At 39.5% G+C, this 18994-nt stretch overlaps 1 protein-coding gene across 13 annotated transcripts in view; it reads right to left on the bottom strand.

Annotated features, from left to right (window-relative positions):
• LOC125460282 (contactin-4-like) overlaps positions 1–18994 on the bottom strand; it is a 2333145-nt gene that overhangs the window by 962715 nt on the left and 1351436 nt on the right. For all 13 annotated transcript variants that reach the window (XM_048547566.2, XM_048547564.2, XM_048547580.2 and 10 more), the window contains one exon: positions 7913–8039. In XM_048547566.2, the coding sequence (XP_048403523.2) occupies positions 7913–8039 (127 nt within the window). The remainder of the gene's footprint in view (positions 1–7912; positions 8040–18994) is intronic.

The raw sequence follows: 18994 nt of genomic DNA, 5'->3' as shown, positions 1-18994 counted from the left end.
TTCCAGAGTTGAGAGAGTGGAATTATGAGGACAAACTAAGTAGACTGGGATTGTATTCATTGGAATTCAGAGGAATGAGGGGACATATTACAGAAACACATAAGATGATGAAGGGAATAGATAAAGTGGAGGCAGGGAGGTTGTTTCCACTAGCGGGTGAAACTAGGACTAGAGGGCATCACCTCAAAATAAAGAGAAGCAGATATAGGAATTCCCTGCCCAGCAAAGTAGTTGAAACTACCTCATTGAATGTTTTTAAGGCAAGGCTAGATAAATTTTTGAACAGTGAAGGAATTAAGGGTTATGGTGTTCGGGAGGGAAAGTGGAGCTGAGATCTAATTAAATGGCAGGGCAGGCTCAAGGGGCCAGATTGCCTACTCCTGCTCCGAGTTCTTATGTTCTTGTTTATACCTGAATTGGGCATTTGGGAAGCAAGGAAGATGATGTTCAAAGGTTTCAGGAGAATATCAACCATCCGATTAGGCAAATAGTAATTTTATGTTGCTAAATGTGGTGAGGTAATGGGAGTTGCAGTTTTGTGAGTAAATGCAAGGCTTCAGAGTCTACTCCAAATGGAAAACAACCGAAAAGTGGGAAAAAATTAGGATGTTGCAAATATTTCTTTAACATTGCAAGTGCAGTAGAAGAACAAGTTGCTGCATTTTGTGTTTTATAACTGTATGCAAAAATGTATAAAGTTTGTACAAGTGATGATTATGTTGTAGCTGAAATACTGTGCAGCTTTCTTTAACAGCCTATTATACAATCAGAGTTTTATAGCAAGAATGAAGCAACACAACTGAGTTCCACAGAATTATGCTCCGGCACTTGTTTTTTTTAAATAAGTACCTGGTGCTATGATGTTGTGGCCATAACAGAGACATGGGTTTCTCATGGGCAGGAATGGTTGCTGGATGTTCCAGGGTTTAGAACATTTAAAAAGAATAGGGAGGGGGGAAAAAGAGGAGGGGGTGTAGCACTACTAATCAGAGAGGGTATCACAGCTACAGAAGCTTCCTTTGTCGAGGAAGATCTGCCTACTGAGTCAGTATGGGTGGAAATTAGGAACAGCAAGGGAGTTGTCACCTCGTTAGGGGTTTACTACAGGCCCCCCAATAGCAGCAGGGAGATTGAAGAAAGCATAGGTCGACAGACTTTGGAAAAGTGTGGACGCAGTAGGGTTGTTGTAATGGGTGACTTTAACTTTCCTAATATTGATTGGAACCTCCTTCGAGCAGAAGATTTGAATGGAGCTGTTTTTGTAAGGTGTGTTCAGGAGGGTTTCCTAACGCAGTGCGTTGACAGGCCGACGAGGGGAGAGGCCATTCTAGACTTGGTGCTCGGAAATGAGCCGGGGCAGGTATCAGATCTTGTGGTGGGAGAGCATTTTGGTGATAGTAACCATAACTGCCTCACATTCTACATAGCTATGGAGAAGGAGAGGATTCGGCAAAATGGGAGGATATTTAATTGGGGAAGTGGAAACTATGAGGCGATTAGACCTGAGTTAGGAAGGATGGACTGGGAGCAATTATTCCATGGTAAGGGATCTATAGACATGTGGAGACTGTTTAAGGAACAGTTGTTGCGAGTGATGAGTAAATATGTCCCTCTGAGACAGGCAAGAAGTGGTAAGATAAAGGAACCTTGGATGACGAGAGCAGTGGAGCTTCTTGTGAAAAGGAAGAAGGTAGCTTACATAAGGTGGAGGAAGCTAGGGTCAAGTTCAGCTAGAGAGGATTACACGCAGGCAAGGAAGGAGATCAAAAATGGTCTGAGGAGAGCCAGGAGGGGGCACGAGAAAGGCTTGGCAGAACGGATTAGGGAGAACACAAAGGCATTTTACACTTATGTGAGGAATAAGAGAATGGTCAAAGAAAGAGTAGGGCCGATCAGGGATAGCATAGGGAACTTGTGTGTGGAGTCTGAGGAGGTAGGGGAAGCCCTAAATGAATTTTTTGCTTCTGTCTTTACGAAAGAAACGAACTTTGTAGTGAATGAAACCTTTGAAGAGCAGGTGTGCATGCTGGAATGGATAGAGATAGAGGAAGCTGATGTGCTGAAAATTTTGTCAAACATTAAGATTGACAAGTCGCCAGGCCCGGACCAGATTTGTCCTCGGCTGCTTTGGGAAGCGAGAAATGCAATTGCTTCGCCACTTGCGAAGATCTTTGCATCCTCGCTCTCCACTGGAGTCGTACCTTAGGACTGGAGAGAGGCAAATGTAATTCCTCTCTTCAAGAAAGGAAATAGGGAAATCCCCGGCAATTACAGACCAGTAAGTCTCACGTCTGCTGTCTGCAAGGTGTTAGAAAGGATTCTGAGGGATAAGATTTATGACCATCTGGAAGAGCATGGCTTGATCAAATACAGTCAACACGGTTTTGTGAGGGGTAGGTCGTGCCTCAAAAACCTTATTGAGTTTTTTGAGGATGTGACTAGAAAAGTTGATGAGGGTCGAGGTGTGGATGTGGTGTATATGGACTTCAGTAAGGCATTTGATAAGGTTCCCCATGGTAGGCTCATTCAGAAGGTCAGGAGGAATGGGATACAGGGGAACTTAGCTGCTTGGATACAGAATTGGCTGGCTAACAGAAGACAACGAGTGGTAGTAGAAGGAAAATATTCTGCCTGGAAGTCAGTGGTGAGTGGGGTTCCAAAGGGCTCTGCCCTTGGGCCTCTACTGTTTGTAATTTTTATTAATGACTTGGATGAGGGGATTGAAGGATGGGTCACCAAGTTTTCAGACGACACAAAGGTCGGAGGGGTCGTTGACAGTATACAGGGCTGTTGTAGGCTGCAGCGGGACATTGACAGGATGCAGAGATGGGCTGAGAGGTGGCAGATGGAATTCAACCTGGATAAATGTGAGGTGATGCATTTTGGAAGGTCGAATTTGAAAGCTGAGTACAGGATTAAGGATAGGATTCTTGGCAGTGTGGAGGAACAGAGGGATCTTGGTGTGCAGATACATAGATCCCTTAAAATGGCCACCCAAGTGGACAGGGTTGTTAAGAAAGCATATGGTATTTTGGCTTTCATTAACAGGGGGATTGAGTTTAAGAGTCGTGAGATCTTGTTGCAGCTCTATAAAACTTTGGTTAGACCGCACTTTGAATACTGCGTCCAGTTCTGGTCGCCCTATTGTAGGAAAGATGTGGATGCTTTGGAGAGGGTTCAGAGGAGGTTTACCAGGATGCTGCCTGGACTGGAGAGCTTATCTTATGAAGAGAGGTTGACTGAGCTCGGTCTCTTTTCATTGGAGAAAAGGAGGAGGAGAGGGGACCTAATTGAGGTATACAAGATAATGAGAGGCATAGATAGAGTTGATAGCCAGAGACTATTTCCCAGGGCAGAAATGGCTAGCACAAGGGGTCATAGTTTTAAGCTGGTTGGAGGAAAGTATAGAGGGGATGTCAGAGGTGGGCTCTTGACACAGAGAGTTGTGAGAGCATGGAATGCGTTGCCAGCAGCAGTTGTGGAAGCGAGGTCATTGGGGTCATTTAGGAGACTGCTGAACATGCATATGGTCACAGAAATTTGAGGGTGCATACATGAGGATCAATGGTCGGCACAACATCGTGGGCTGAAGGGCCTGTTCTGTGCTGTACTGTTCTATGTTCTAAGGTCCATCCACTTAATTATTTTAAGCAGCTTTCATGTTCTTTTCAATGGAAGCAGAATTCAAAGTTCAGTAAACACACATGTACATGCATGAGCATGTCAGAGATAACAAGTTATGGGCTGCAAATTAATATTCCGACCATCTTTGCACTGGGAAGTCCAGCAGAAGCTTGAAAACACAAAAAAGCTCATGGGGCAGTCTATTTTGTCAAAGTTCTGAAACTGAACAACTGTTTTGGTATCAAACTTTTGAGTTTTATGATGAATTAATAATGTTGTCTGTTATCAAAATCTTAACCTGACTGTTAAAATTCTCCATATTTAAAACAATGCTGATATGGGACAGAATGGAAATATTCTACAACTGGCAAGCGAGAGAACCATCAGTGAAATCACTCCCTTATTCTCCCACTCATCATTTGATCTTAATAAATCAACTTATTGAGTAAAAATCTTTGCTTTAGAATTTCAATCGAATGTGCTGGCAATTTTGAATGTGTTACGCTGTTAGTTTTAAAGTAATGAAAAGTTTATTTAGTCAAATTCTCTGAGGCTAAGCAGAGTACAAACTAAGTTCAATGATGCTGTTTTCCTGAGATTAAAAAAAACTCGACAAAGCGTCACCATTAATATGGTCACACACATGTAAATTTGAGAGGGTAATGGGATAGACTTAGAAGGATGAAGTAGTCTATCAAAGTTACAACAGATGAGTCTATATTTAGCTGTTCCATGGCTGGTCTCAATGCCAGGTGTTCAATGCTTTGGCTGTGTATTTCCACTATTCTCCTGAATGCAATCAGAGTGAGCTGATTTCTATGTTTTAACCTGGTTCATAATTGGTTTTCTCTCAGGGATGCCTCTTCCAAGGAGAGGGAGAGAATCACACAGCTTCTCAGCATGCCTTCAGAACAGCATTGCCTTAATCTCTGTTCCTCCTTGTTAAGGAGTCCATGAAGCACTTTGCTCATTGGTATATTCCAGAGAGATTCAATCAGTTCAAGTCTGCAACAGTCATTGCTTTAAGACTGGTAATTACATTTTGATATCTCTATCAGAAATATGTGAAATGTTCAGTGTTTTATGCTCCCCAGAGGTTTGATTGTCTCGTTTCAGCCCACTTGGTTGAATGTTAAATTGTGTAACTTGCAGTAGACCAGACTCTTGGCAGTTTGGCAGTCTCAATTAACAAAAGCAGTTGGCAGCTTTTCTTTAAAAAAAATACAATTGTCTGTGGAGGGTGGCATTTACAAAAAATAATATAAAGGCAAGCTAGAAATTGTATCTTCAAAAAAAGAAGCACCTTCTTGTATCACAAGTGAGACAAACAAGTGGAGTGTTGGAGTCTCAGACAGAGGAAGCTGATTCTCTCAGACATCCTGGAACTGATGCTATGGACCATGGAGAAATATACATCCCATTTGATAGAGGAAGAAGCCTGTCCTAGGAACAGTTCCGTCCTATAAACCTTATAAAGGAGGGTCTAGGCCCGAAACATCAGCCTTCCTGCTCCTCTGATGCTGCTTGGCCTGCTGTGTTCATCCAGCTCTACACCCTGTTATCTCTCGATAAACAGTTGTGGTTGGAAGTAGCTCAGGTGAGCAGGATTGTTTACCTTTACTCGGACAGAAGACCGAAAATGATTCAATGAATGTATCAGGTCAGGAAAATGAGATGCAAGGCAATTTCAAGTAATAACCCCTTCATTCCAATTCCACCAGCTTTAGTTTTTAACGTGACACTCCTTAAACATGTGCCTTTCAAATATAGTCATCCCGCCTGAGAGAGACAAGTTCCCCAAATCCAAGGAGCTGATTATCTCTGGCACTCATTTTATAGCCAGTTCACACTATTCTTCAGAAATTTTGCCCTTGCATCCCTTAACACATTCTATTTCTCTCACATATAATTATTCTTGCAGGGTGCAAGCATGAATTTCAAGTCACGTGATATTTGGCCCACTGATAGAGAGATAGATTTGAGATGATCAGCATTCATACGAGAACTGATGCTGTACTTTTGGATGATATCGCTAAAGGGCAGCTTGTAGATAAAAATTGGAGGGGGGGAACGATAGATCAATGAGGAAAGTCCAGAGTGAGGTAGCACAAAGAGAAGCCAATTCAAGTGATCACCTGGCCACAAATTATAGCAAAAGGTTCTACTCTATTAATTTTAATCTCATATATGACTACAAAAAGATTATGCAGGAGGCCGTCATCATGCCTTCACTCACCACTGGTCAAGTCTCTCACAACTTATCAGGCCTCCAAGCAGAATCAGTGGTTTGCTCCTTGGAGACAAGAGTAACTCATAATTATTTACATCATTTCTAGTGATGTAAATAATCACACCAATGTGCAAACTTACCATTGATGCAGAAGGAACTTGTAACTGAAGTAGATAACTTACCACAAGGGAGATCAACAAGTATGTATCAATCACAACTGTCCTGTCCCATCAAAATTTCTCTCATCTCAGCAAACATGCGCAAGTTTAATGTGGGAGTTAGCAGCTGTTCAACAGCTTTCCAACACTTTCGCAGTTCTGTTACTTGAATCTCTTTGGTGCACGGACCACCATCTACCCTGAGAGGTTAAAATTCCTCTCCAAAAACAGAAGGGACTTAAGATACTGGAAACATTTTTTAAGGTTACAAACAGTGTTGTCCAAGAAAACATAGTTAACAAGTGATAAGTGGTCACGAAGACTATCAATTCTCTTGTCCTTTCCAGTATGTAATGATTCCTACCTGAATGCAAAACTTTTTTTTTGATTTCTGTGAATAACCCCTCACTGCAATGAACCTAGTTGAGCATTTTTAACTGTTAAGCTGTCATTGGTGTGGTGAGGTGAATGTTTACTTCTGAGCAACATACATATTCAATTAGCTGCAAATAGGTCTAGTGACATTACCACCACTTTTTCCAAATATACATGGGACTTACATTATCAACAGCTCGAGTATATTGCCTTCAATGTAGTAAAATGTTTTCACACTTTTCACAGCAATGTAATCAGGCACATAAACAGATTATTTTGTAACCAAGTCAAATAAAGATATATTAGCCCAAATGCTTATTTAAGGAATTAGATTTTACCAAACTCAGACAAGGGGTGAAAGGTAGAAATACACAGAGGTTGAGGAATGGAGTTTCAGAACTTGGGAACGAGACAGTCGAAGGCACAACTGGAAACGGAGGAGCAAAGGTAATTAGGAGTGTGCATGTAACCAGAATTACAGAGGTAGACATTCCATAAGGAAGGAATAGCATTCGATAGGGGTGACACTAAAATAGGAACTTGAAAGCAAGAGGAAGAATTTTAAAATTCTATCATGGGCAAGTCAGGAGCTAATTCACTTCAGAAAGCATTTGGGTAATCATTGAAAGCAACAAAATTAATCCAAAAATATGGGTATATGAAATAAAGTCAATGGAAGAACAACACAAAGTAATAGATTGTGCAAATCCAGAATGGATTTATTTGTCAGATATGCTGATGGAACATTTCACCACAGAATACTACACTGCTTCTGATCATTTCTAAAGACAAGGTACTCATTCTATCCTGTCTTAAATTTGACAGCATTCCAAGTCTAAAAAGAGATTGTGGAAAATATATCAAATTCAGAATTTTAATCTGAGAAAGTGTTACATTCACATTGCACCACATCTCCTGTGTCCATCAGGGGATTACTCACAAGATGATTATTTTCCATTTGCAAAGTAATTTTGTTGACATCACATTACAAGTCAGCTGCAATCACTTGCTTCAAAAGAAATGTTTTCGCTTGCTTTGCATTTTTTGAGAAACATATTTATACAATTCCACATGAATAAATAACTTTTCCAGTTTCTTTTAATATATCTGAAATCAACTTATTTGAATGACTCAGAGCACGACATGAGAATTTGTACACTATTTCGGTTCCCTCCCCAGCACAGTTTATTCTGGCAACAGCAAGGCATAAGCTCCGAAAAAAATGCCCAGGAACTATGTACAGGATACATAAGCACAGAGATGATTATTCTGTAGTGAAAATGAAGTAAAAGAAAGGCTGCAGAATCTTCTGTCCTTGTTAATTAATTACCAGTTAACTGATGTCCAAAACTGATAGTTGTTTTAAAAATCTTTCTGATGTGATTATTTAGAACTGCTATTTTTAGTTCAGGTCTTGTTACAAACACTGACTCAAATCATGCTAACTTTAATAGAATATTTCAATAAATCTTTAAAAGGACACAGGTTTCTCTCAAAAGTACCAATTAAGATATTGTTCACAAACCTGTAATGTGGTGTTGGATTCCCTGTTGCTTCACAGTTCAGCGTTGCTTTCTTTTCTTCAGAATCCACAGGAAACACAGTGTCATTAGGCTCATGGAGAAAAACTGGCCCATGTGGTTTGCCATTCTCTGTGTCAATAAAGAGAAACAGACTCTATTAGGTTTCACAAAGAGGGATTGTTAGAATAAGGGTGCCATCCGTAACAGGAAACAACAGACACAAAGCAACAATGAAACAGTTTAATACCGCATGCAGAAAACACACATCACTTCCAGATAGAACACCACAGTGCACTGCGTCAAAATGATTGCCAACATGTCATTCTTGCACTCAATATCCTCGTTTCAATATCTATCTTGAATTGGAAGAAAGAAAAGTAAATAAAACAGCTTTAAGTTGAAATTACTATTACTACCATTAAAAGGGATATTCAATTGTCTCTTGCTTTCCAAACTTAGGACATAGAATGAGTGAAAGAAAACACTATTATCTTTGTCCTCTTGGGTGATGTTTCTACCTACGGCCATCCATATTTACAAAATTACATCTGAAGTGAACAATTTAAAAGTTAACATTAGATAAAAACATTCAGAATGAATGCCCATCATTTAATTAAAACAGTAATTACAATTAATAACAGGTCTAGTTTTAGAAATGTTATCTTTGAGAAAATATATATCAAATCCTTTGCAGCATACAATAATGATTGTATTGCCGAATATTTAATCGTACAGTGATTATAGTTCAAGTCTACTTCCAAGATTTTTGTTTGAAAGGCGTATAATTAATCATCTGCATTTTATGAGCTCTGTTACTCCCTCTCAAAAGGCAAAGACATTAATTTGAAAAGAATATTTTTAATGTCACAAAGCTCATGTGGTGTTATACAACACGTGTGTTTCTCAAAGATAACTTCACTTGGTATTCAGGCTTTCATCAAATTTTTGACTCATCTGTTTCTCGCAAAACAAGAGATTTTAAAAATCCTGAATAAAAAGAAAATGCAACACGTAACATACAAATATGTTGCTCAGAAAATCTGTAATGAGCAGGCCATTTTTGAATTGTAAACATCTAAGATCAGCTGTGAACTTTAATCAGAAACAAAGGCTGGAATGGCAGTCTCACAGAGATTGTCATTTTGGCACTTCTTTTCTTAAAAAGGAGGAAGTTCCACATTTCTGAAAGGAGATGATGCTCAGATCTCCCTCAGAAATGGGGAACCATACTTCCATTCTGAAAGTTCATTCAGAGCATAGAACTGTCACAGGAAGAACATCCCCATCTCTTATTCACAGCAGTCTGCTGCCATATGGGGAACTTTAAAAGTTCTGACAGCCACAGTAACAATGTCAAAGGGAAAGTAAGTATGTTAAGTGCAATGTTAAGCTTCAGAAAGAGTAGAGTATCAACTGAGGAAAGAGTGCCAAGAGTAGGATGCTAGGTGTGTAGGGAGTATGGTGCCAGCTAAGTAGGGTTCCAACTGGGTAGCTGGATGCCAGGTAATTAATGTGTCAGGTAAGATAGATGGTACTGGAAAGGTGTAGGGCACAGTGGGAAAAATCAGGCAAAGCTGGGCAGTGAGGTGGCTGCTTCTTCCGAGGGCCATTTGTTGGGTTTTGTCAGATCCGTTGGTGTGGGGAGAATTGGTGTGTTGTGGGGTGGGGGAGAGGGGAGTGGAGTTTGGAAAGTGGGTATAGTTCAAGGTGTGTGAAGCACGTGAGAGTTAAGTATGAGATTTGCTGAACTGTCACTCAGGAATTAGAATATGTATTCGATAGTGTAACATTTCCTGAGAAGCTATTTTATTTAATTTCATCAGAACCCTCCAACATCTCCAATTTAAATGTCAACCTTTGGGGAGGTCCAGGTGTAGACTTGCTCAGTGTAGATTCTCCAGGCAATTCAGAAGACTGATGAAGGCACAGCAGTGTATATTGTCTATATGGACTTCAGCAAGGCGATCAACAAGGTTCCACATGGTAGACCGGTCAGCAAGGTGGGATCACACAGAATCCATTTGGATACAAAATTCACTAGAAGGTAGGAGACAAAGTATGGTATTGGAGGGTTGTTCATTTGGACGAGAGGCCTGTGACCAGCGGTATGCCACTAGCATCGGTGTCGGGCCTACTGCATTTTGTCGTTAATATAAATGATTTGGGTGTGAATATAGGAGGCATAGTTAATGCATTTGCAGATGACAGCAAAATTGGTGATGTAGTGGATGATGAAGAAGGTTAGCTCGGAGTATAACGGGACCTTGATCAGATGGGCCAAAGAGTGGCAGATGGAGTTTAACTTAGAAAAATGTGAGGTGCTGCATTTAGGTAGGGCAAATCAGGGCAGGTCATATTCAGTTAATAGTAGGGTCCTAGGAGTGTTGCCAAACAATGAGACTGAGGGGTGCAGATGTATAGTCCCTTGTAAGTGGAGTCACAGGGAGACAAGGTGGTGCTTGGCATACTTACTTTCATGAGGAGTTGGGAGGTCCTGTTGCAGCCATACAGGTCATTGACAAGGCCACTTTTAGAATAGTGCATTCAATTCTGGTCTCCCTGATATAGGTAAGTTGTTGTTAAACCTGAAATAGTTCAGAAAAGGTTGACAAGGATGTTGTCAGGATTAGTGGGTTTGAGCTATAGGGAGGGGCTGAATAGACTGAGGCTCATTTCCCTGGAGGTCAGAGGTTGAGGGGTGACCTTATACAGGTTTATAAAATCATGAGGAGCATGAATAGGATGAATAACCAAGGTCTTTATTCTGAGGTAGGGGAATCTGAAACGAGACGGCATGTGTTTAAATTGAGGGGAGAAAGATGGAAAAGCGACCTGAGGGACAACTTCATCACAAAGAAGGCGGTGTGTGTTTGGAAAGAGCTGCCAGACACATTGGAGGCAGGTACACTTGCAACATTTAGAAGGTATCTGGATGGGTTAAAAGGGATATGAGCCAAATGCTGACAAGTGGGAATAGATCAGTACAGGATATCTGGTCGGCATGGACACGTCGGACTGAACGGGCTGTTTGTGTGCTGTATTGCTACAGCTCTGAAGTCTACTACAATGGATATCCCATTATGTCCTTGTGTGCAACTCCTCGCTAGGCTGGGCTTACAACTTTGTAGCCAATACAAAAATTAGATCAGTGAAAAGTCCTAGGATCAATGAATAAGTACTTAAGAACTTTACCACTTTACCCTGCGTCCCATTACCATTCTCTTCATTGCTCAGATCTTGCATTCATGAGAAACAACAAAGTGAAAATAGTGAACCAGATTTCCTTGCGGCTGACTGACCAATGCCCTACTTGCTATTGCCTGTTTTATTTCACTGATGGTTTATTTTGATGTAAATTAGAAGATATTTAAGACCTGCAAATTTCAACAAGCCATTTTCTGCTTCACATAAAAAAAAGTTAAAAATTTTTCAATGCAGAGCTCAGATCTGAACCAGCAGCAGTAGCAGAAGAGTGAACTGAATGAGAAATCAAGAAAATAAAGCAAAGAGACAGCAAAAAAGTAACAGTACATTTAAAAAAGAATTAAGCAATTCAACACTGAAGAATTTAGATTGTACTCCTAATGAACTTCTATATGTATTGAAATGAAAATTTTTCATGTGAATTAAGGGGACCACACTGATAAGATGATACCGAGATTACAATGTCCTAATTACTGGCGAACTTATTCTGTGTCTATTACTTAGGCACAAGAATGAAACATTTTTTGATTGATTTAAATATGGAACCAGAATGTGCAATTTCATTATTCACTCAGCTTTCATTGGACTAACAGGAGCTGGTGTGGTGCGGTAGTAGTGTCTGGCAGGTTTATGGAAGTGGCGTAGTGGGGACCTTGGGGAGGTCAGGTGTGTGTTGGAGTGTCAGGATGTCTGAGTCAGGAGACCCACATGTTCCAGAGATGTGTGATAGCATCTTGGGAACAGGTTAATAAAATATACAGTAGAGTAGCACATCTTCAAAAGCACCTCCCAGCTTTTCATGTTTCACTGTGCATCCATGCTGACCTGAATTTGCAGTTTTAATTAAGAACAAATAAATGAGTGCGTTACTAGGCTCATTTCTTGTTTAACCTAAATTCGGGCCAATTCATGTACATTTATAGCATACTTTCCTTTCCATGTACATGTAATGCTTGAAATATTTTAAATATCCTGTGTTTTAATTTCACTGACATTAAGAATCTAAGTCAAGATTTTCTTAAAGTATAATTAGCATTATCTGTTTATAATTTATGAAAACCTGATTTACCTTCTATAAAATTGATGAGGAGATGAAAGATTATTGTGCAAAATAAGGAAGTTGGACCCAGTTTCAGGATAACTGCTTCTATTCCCATTCTGCATGATTTTTCTGGCTGCCCAGGATAAAGGTCGAGGTAGTGAGGCTCCTCGCAACATTCCCTCCATTTCAAGGCATGTTCTTTCAACATGTCCACAATTTTGATCGAATAGGGCTCATTTTGTCAGATACAATTCCAGAAACTTGTGAATTTCTGGAGCTGAAATTTTATTTTTGCAATAAGTTACAAAGGTTATGTCAACTTCAACTGCTACAATTAGAATCAATGACAAGCTAACAATGTTTTCAACACAGTGATTGATCCTAAGTCACAATCCTTCAAAAGCTCAGTGACCATTAAGTTGACTAGCATGGTTTAAGTTTTTTGCATGTGTTTAGAATATTTTATCTAAGATATAAAGTACTTTTTCTGCATTTAACATTGAGAATCAATGCGGCATCTTCAAATTTGTGAAAATCCATTCATTAATCTTGAGCTTTTGAACCATTCACATATCCACGATGGCTGAATGTATAAAACCCAACTGGAAAGTCTTAGAAATGCTTACAGTTTTGCCATAGTAAACAAGCATTGCACAAACTTCAAAGAAACGTAACCCACTCAGCAGATTTTGAAAAAAATGTCAATAAAAGTAATCACTCAGTCCCTTTTATGGTTCTGTAGGCAATCACGACACTGCTCAATCCATCATTGGTGTTTGGAGTTCAGCCAGGTATGCAGAAACGAATTCCATTTCACAGCTGTATCAACAATAACTCCAGAACTGAACGCATCAAAATCTTTGAAGATGGAGGAATTCCTCAACCAGGCCACCATACACCATACACCAGTGTTTACCTGACTGTTTGTCCACATGACGTGACTTCTATCTGTCACTGACTGAATACTCATGGCAATGGGATGAGCCTTTAAATGACCTTTCAATGTCTTTAATTAGCCTTTGGATAGGAAGGTTGTCATTAACCTGCCAAACACCAAACCTAATTGGTTGCAATCAACAGTGTTGCCAACCACATCCTCTGTCCCAAGAGGCACCATGGTTTGCCTCCCAGATCACCTCCAGGAGAGCATGAAATTCTAAATTATTATGACTGTTGGTGACCATTAGCCATGGCATTGCTAAAGTGAGTAATTGTGCAAGACGGCACAATGGATGCATTATTTGAAGAAAATATTGTTGATGTCTCCTTACAAAACAAGGCTGCACACAATATGAACAGCAGAATGTTGTAACATGGATATCCGAACGCGTTACAGCACTGAACTGTTTTGCAATATGCCTGAAATGGTTGTTTCCAGAAAGTAAGGCAGTTTTCAGCTGATATTTGCATAATTTTAGTCAGGTTCACAAGAAATAAGCGCACAGTTGAAGAGCACAGTTAGGTACAACTAACTAGGCCAACATTGCCAATGATCTCCTTGCACACTGTACTATCTTTGGCTTCTATCTATTAATGCCATCCTTCTTTGATGAGATTCTGACTCTGTCAAATAAAGCTGAATGTTGGCCAGAGATAGGAAGAACTACCAATGCTGGAGTCAGAGATAACACAGTGTAGAGTTGGAGGAATGCAGCAGGCCAGGCAGCAACAGACGAGTGGGAAAGTTGACAATTCAGGTCAGGACCCTTCTGAGGAAGGGCTTTGGCCACCTTTCTCTATTGTATCATTGAGTAATGAAGTTATATTTTCTGCCATTGTCCTTCCTTCACTCATGGTGGGGACACAAACCACTTGAAAGCTGATTTCTCAAAAGACATTTTAATTCACAGTGGCATGTAGAGTCCTCATTCTTAAGACAGATTTTGTCGATGCTTGTAATCTATTCAAGTCAATGCAAAGGATTCCAAAATGTTCTGAACCCACCCTGTGCAACTTGTACAATCAATGCTAAGCATGAACCAACAACATCCCCACTCACGCTTGGTTCACAAGATCAAGGATTCAGTACAAGTATGCTTTTAGTATGATAGAATCAAAGATAATTTTTAAAGACTCAAAATGCTGAGGTGGAAAGAAGTTATGTTGTTGAATGTACTTACTTTGCTCTGTGAAGTTAATTTGTTTTCACAAAAAAAAAGGGGAAGAAAACAGCACTTTACGGATGGATAGATAATCACAAAGGTAGACTTCAGAATTATAAATCTGAAAAATGTCATCTTGGTACCATCCCCAATTTTACCTGTGATTAAAAACAATATTTGATAGCACATCAATTCCTTTAAATGACTGTGAACTACAGTGCCTACACAGTTGGAGTTGAATGAATAATTAAGTTCTTTGTACAAACTGTAGTCATGGATTCTCATGTGCCCTGGTGATAATTTACTGCTAATTGGTACTTGTACAAAGTGTGCAAATTTCATATTTCTGGACACTGCACAAATAATCCAGCAAAATTTAAAACCCAAAGAAAGCAATCAGGAGACAAAATTACAGAATACAATCAGCTACAAATGTTCTCATGAGAATCAACTGTAATTTTACTGCATTTAGGGCTGCAGTTATTCTGTCATTTCTGTGCCACGATGAAACAATTTCTACTTTATTTTAATGGAACATATAATTTGATTCAGTCCTTGATTAGTCTCCAAAACTGGAGACTCCAGACTTAATGGACAAAAAAACGCTTCATGTTGCATTGTTTGACACCAAGTAGAATATATAATCAGTCCAGTGGTCAAAACGGTTGAAAATCTTAGGGTATACTGTAGCACCACCTGGGCACTTTTGCAAGGTTTTTAGAATATTGGTCAGGAGCAATGGATCAGGGAAAGCTTGCAATTTCTCTCATGGCTGTGAGTATGGAGCCTCAATCTAGATCATAACTCTCATTTATGACTGCAAACCTTTCATTGTTATTTCAATTTCAGGGCAGTAAAACAAAGGCAAATTATTGAATCCTGCTGTAATTGCAAAACATCATCTGAAGTGAAATACATGAAATGCTTAAAAAGGTAGAAACATTTTGAAATAAATGAACTGTTGGAAGACGAAAAAGATTCAAGGTCCACAGTTCAGTTCACAAATGATTTTTCTTCGTTTCCATGCCCTTTCATGCTATTTTGAGACAGAAATAAATCAAATGACTATTACGACCAAGAGAGCAGGAGATAAACTGGCTCATTTCTTTTCAACATTGCTGGGTAAATGTCATTGTTGTTAAGTAGATCAAAATGAAGGAGCCAATTCCAAGGATTATCTCAATGAAAGAAGGGGGAGTTTTATTCCCTACAAGCCTTTAGAAAATGAAAACAATAAAACATGGCATTTGTTTATATGCCTGATGCAAGACATAAGTTTAATTAGTGGTGGTGATGAGAAGGAGAGTGTCTGTGATGAACAGAAAGATAAAAGCACATGTAGTTTAAAGTTTTTGGAATTGCAATGCGATGAGAACAAAAGTCAAATCCACAGCTTTTCAGTTTGTCTATTTTTAACTTTTTTTAGTTTTAGTCCTTTCTGCAGCAATACTGACACTTTAAGATCCAGAGTTCTCAACAAATGGCTGTTATTACTAAGTTTTTTGTTGCCAAATAGGAATTGTAAGGCACAGAGTGACAGACTGAGAGCAAGTCTTTCAAGTCCTGTTATGAATGCCTCTTTCCTTTCCTCTGCTTTGCCAAGAAAGTTACTGAAAGAGTTTCCTCAGTCCAGCTACATTAACTTTCCAAACTGAAAAGTCTGCAAGTAACTGTTCATCTCCTGATATGTGAACTTATCATCATGCAAATGTGCATTAAACAGGAAATTTATCGACACCAACCTATTTTCACTGTCTTTGGATGAAATGGGGTATGAGATCTGGACAGTTCACTTTCTGCATTTTATATGAGTTCACTGATGACTCCATCTGTGTTCAGGTAATCACAGCAGATATTTCAGTCTATATTTGTTATTTTTAAAAATAATTTTATTCCATACTCTCAGTTCTCTGACAGTAAAATTTGAACAAGTTTAATACCAGTCATCCATGTCAACCATTGCTATAACACGATTAAATTCTCCAGCTAACCCTTTTCTTGCAAATATCAAAATGTGTGTCAATGATCTTATTCAGCGTCTTTGTAAACACTTGTTAGGATAAACATGCCATTTGTTACGATAATATAAATTGTCACAATGAGCCCTGTTTGGAGAAATACATTTTGTCTCCGAAGTCATAGATTGAAAGTGTTCACTGGGAGCTAAACTCTGAGCACATTGCTGCAATTGGGAAACTCAGAGTGTACAATGCTGAATGAAAAGCCACCTGAAGACTCTGCCAGACACCCACGTGAACGTGGGGAGGCTCAATGAATAACTGCATTTACTCCAAAGATCTGCTCGACTTCATGAACAAATATTAACAGTGCAGTAGACATCCGAACAATCTTTTGGGAGCAAATACTACTGAAAACAATTGGGTGCCATTCTTTTCTATTGTACTTCCCAATCTGACTACTCACAAGCTTCATTTGAAGAACCTTTTTTTATTCCAAAGAGCACATTGCCAATGGGATCTGTCATATCATGTACAATTCTAAAATTTCCTGCAGTTTTTATACACGTTGAATGGATGGGAGCCAATAGGCAACCGAGAAAATTGTCAACCAAGTCAATACATTTTCCTTCTTGGGCCATCATCAAGCCAGTGACTGAGGTTGCTATGGACTTCCAATTACTGGGCAGTGCATCTCCTAAACAAAATTATAGAAGCTCCTGCCTCAATCCAATATGAGAAACTCACTGCATTCCAGGAATCTCATTTTTTGGAGAGATATAAACTAAATATGAAAAACAGCTGAGACAACAGTACAGAGAAATAATACAGCTAGAAACAATCTCATTTAAATCAGTCTGGTATGAGCAGGCACAAGTTAATCACTACCAGTATAACTCATTCCCATAATGTTACATGGATTAAAACACAGTAGATGTTCTGAACTGTAATTTGAAAATTGATCCTGATGCAATGGAATATTGTTCAGGAAGTGCTTTGAAGTATGTATCCAACAAAATTAAAAAAAATAAAGTTCACTGCTAGATTCACAACTGATGAAGCTGAATGCCAAGATCAAATGGACAACAGCGAGACATTCTGAAGAGTGAAAGATTAGGATATGTTATATATCTATATCATTACTCCAAGCTGTTCTGATAGTACTTTCAATCCCTTATTTGTAGCCAAAAAAAATGTCAGCTTAAAATCTTCCAAGAAAAACTAACGTTTCTTTAACAGCCAATTATCTGAAAGGTTATTATAACAAATGCATTAAAACTAAGTTACACAATACAATTTTATGGTAGTCAGTAAAAGTAACTATAAATTCTATTTGCATAAAAGTAACACTTTATTCGCAAATTTCCAAATGTTATGACCAACAGTTTTAAACGAAGCCAAGTTCTTGCAAACAGAAAAGAGTGGAAAGATGAAGAGATGTGATTGATCTGTTATCTCCAAAAGGATTCTTAATCTTCATAAATTCTCTGAATTGATTGCAGGAGTCTCTGTTTCACTGACAAAACTTGTAACTCTTCACTTGGAAATGAAATCACCAACGAACAATCAGGGGGACTTCTCTCGCATTGATACTCCCATCAGTGAGGCAGGTAAGGGGTCCTGAAGGCAGGAGCGCAGAAGGCTTAGCCTTTACAATGGTATGACAGAATTTCCATTCATTCAGCTCAGTTGGATAGGAACCAAAGACTCATGGCCAATGAACAAATTGACTATGGTAATACCTTCGTACAGGAAACAGGGGGAGGAACAAGAAATTATGTTGTAGGTGATAATATAGTAAAGGGGTGGTAGTCTTCTCTGCAGCAAGGAGTATGAGTCCAGATGGCTGTGTTGCCAACTCACTGCCAAGGGTTGGAAAACTTCCTCAAACTGGAAAGGAACCTGAAGTGGGAGGTAGAAGCCCAATGATCATGGTTCACGTGAGTACTAACAATATAGGCATAACTGGCAAAGAGGTTCTGGACAGAGTATGAGGAGCTGGGCACTAAGTTAAGAAATAGAACCATAACGATTCTAATTTTTGGATTATTACATGATCACGATGTAAATTGGCACAAATATATGGATTTCAGCAAGACGTTCAAAAAGGTTCCCCACAATAGGACATTGTACAAAATGTGGAGGAATGGGATTGTGGGAGATGTAGCAGTTTGGATCAGGAATTGGCTTGCTGAAAGAAGACAGAGGGTGGTAGTTGATGGGAAATGTTCATCCTGGAGATCAGTTACTAAGTGGTGTACCACAAGGGTCAGTGTTGGGTCCACTGCAGCTTGTCATTTTTATAAACGACCTGAATGAGGGCGTAGAAAGATGGGTTAGTAAATTTGCAGACGACACTAAGGTCGGCGAAGTTGTGGATAGTGACGAAGGATGTTGTAGGTTACAGAGAGGCATAGATAAGCTTCAGAGCTGGGCTGAGAGGTGGCAAATGGAGTTTAATGCGGACAAGTGTGAGGTGATGCACTTTGGTAGGAGTAACCAGAAGGCAAAGTACTGGGCTAATGGTAAGATTCTTAGTAGTGTAGATGAGCAGAGAGATCTTGGTGTCCATGTCCACAGATCCTTGAAAGTTGCCACCCAGGTTAACAGGGCTGTTAAGAAGGCATACAGTGTTTTAGCTTCTATGAATAGAGGGATCGAGTTCCGGAACCAAGAGGTTATGCTGCAGCTGTACAAAACTCTGGTGCGGCCGTACTTGGAGTATTGCGTACAGTTCTGGTCACTGCATTATAAGAAGGATGTGGAAGCTTTGGAAAG

This window comes from Stegostoma tigrinum, chromosome 11, assembly GCF_030684315.1.
Source record: "Stegostoma tigrinum isolate sSteTig4 chromosome 11, sSteTig4.hap1, whole genome shotgun sequence".
Classification (NCBI taxonomy): domain Eukaryota; kingdom Metazoa; phylum Chordata; class Chondrichthyes; order Orectolobiformes; family Stegostomatidae; genus Stegostoma; species Stegostoma tigrinum.
The sequence above is the reverse complement of the archived record's forward strand: the minus strand, read 5'-3'. Positions and strand labels throughout refer to the sequence as shown.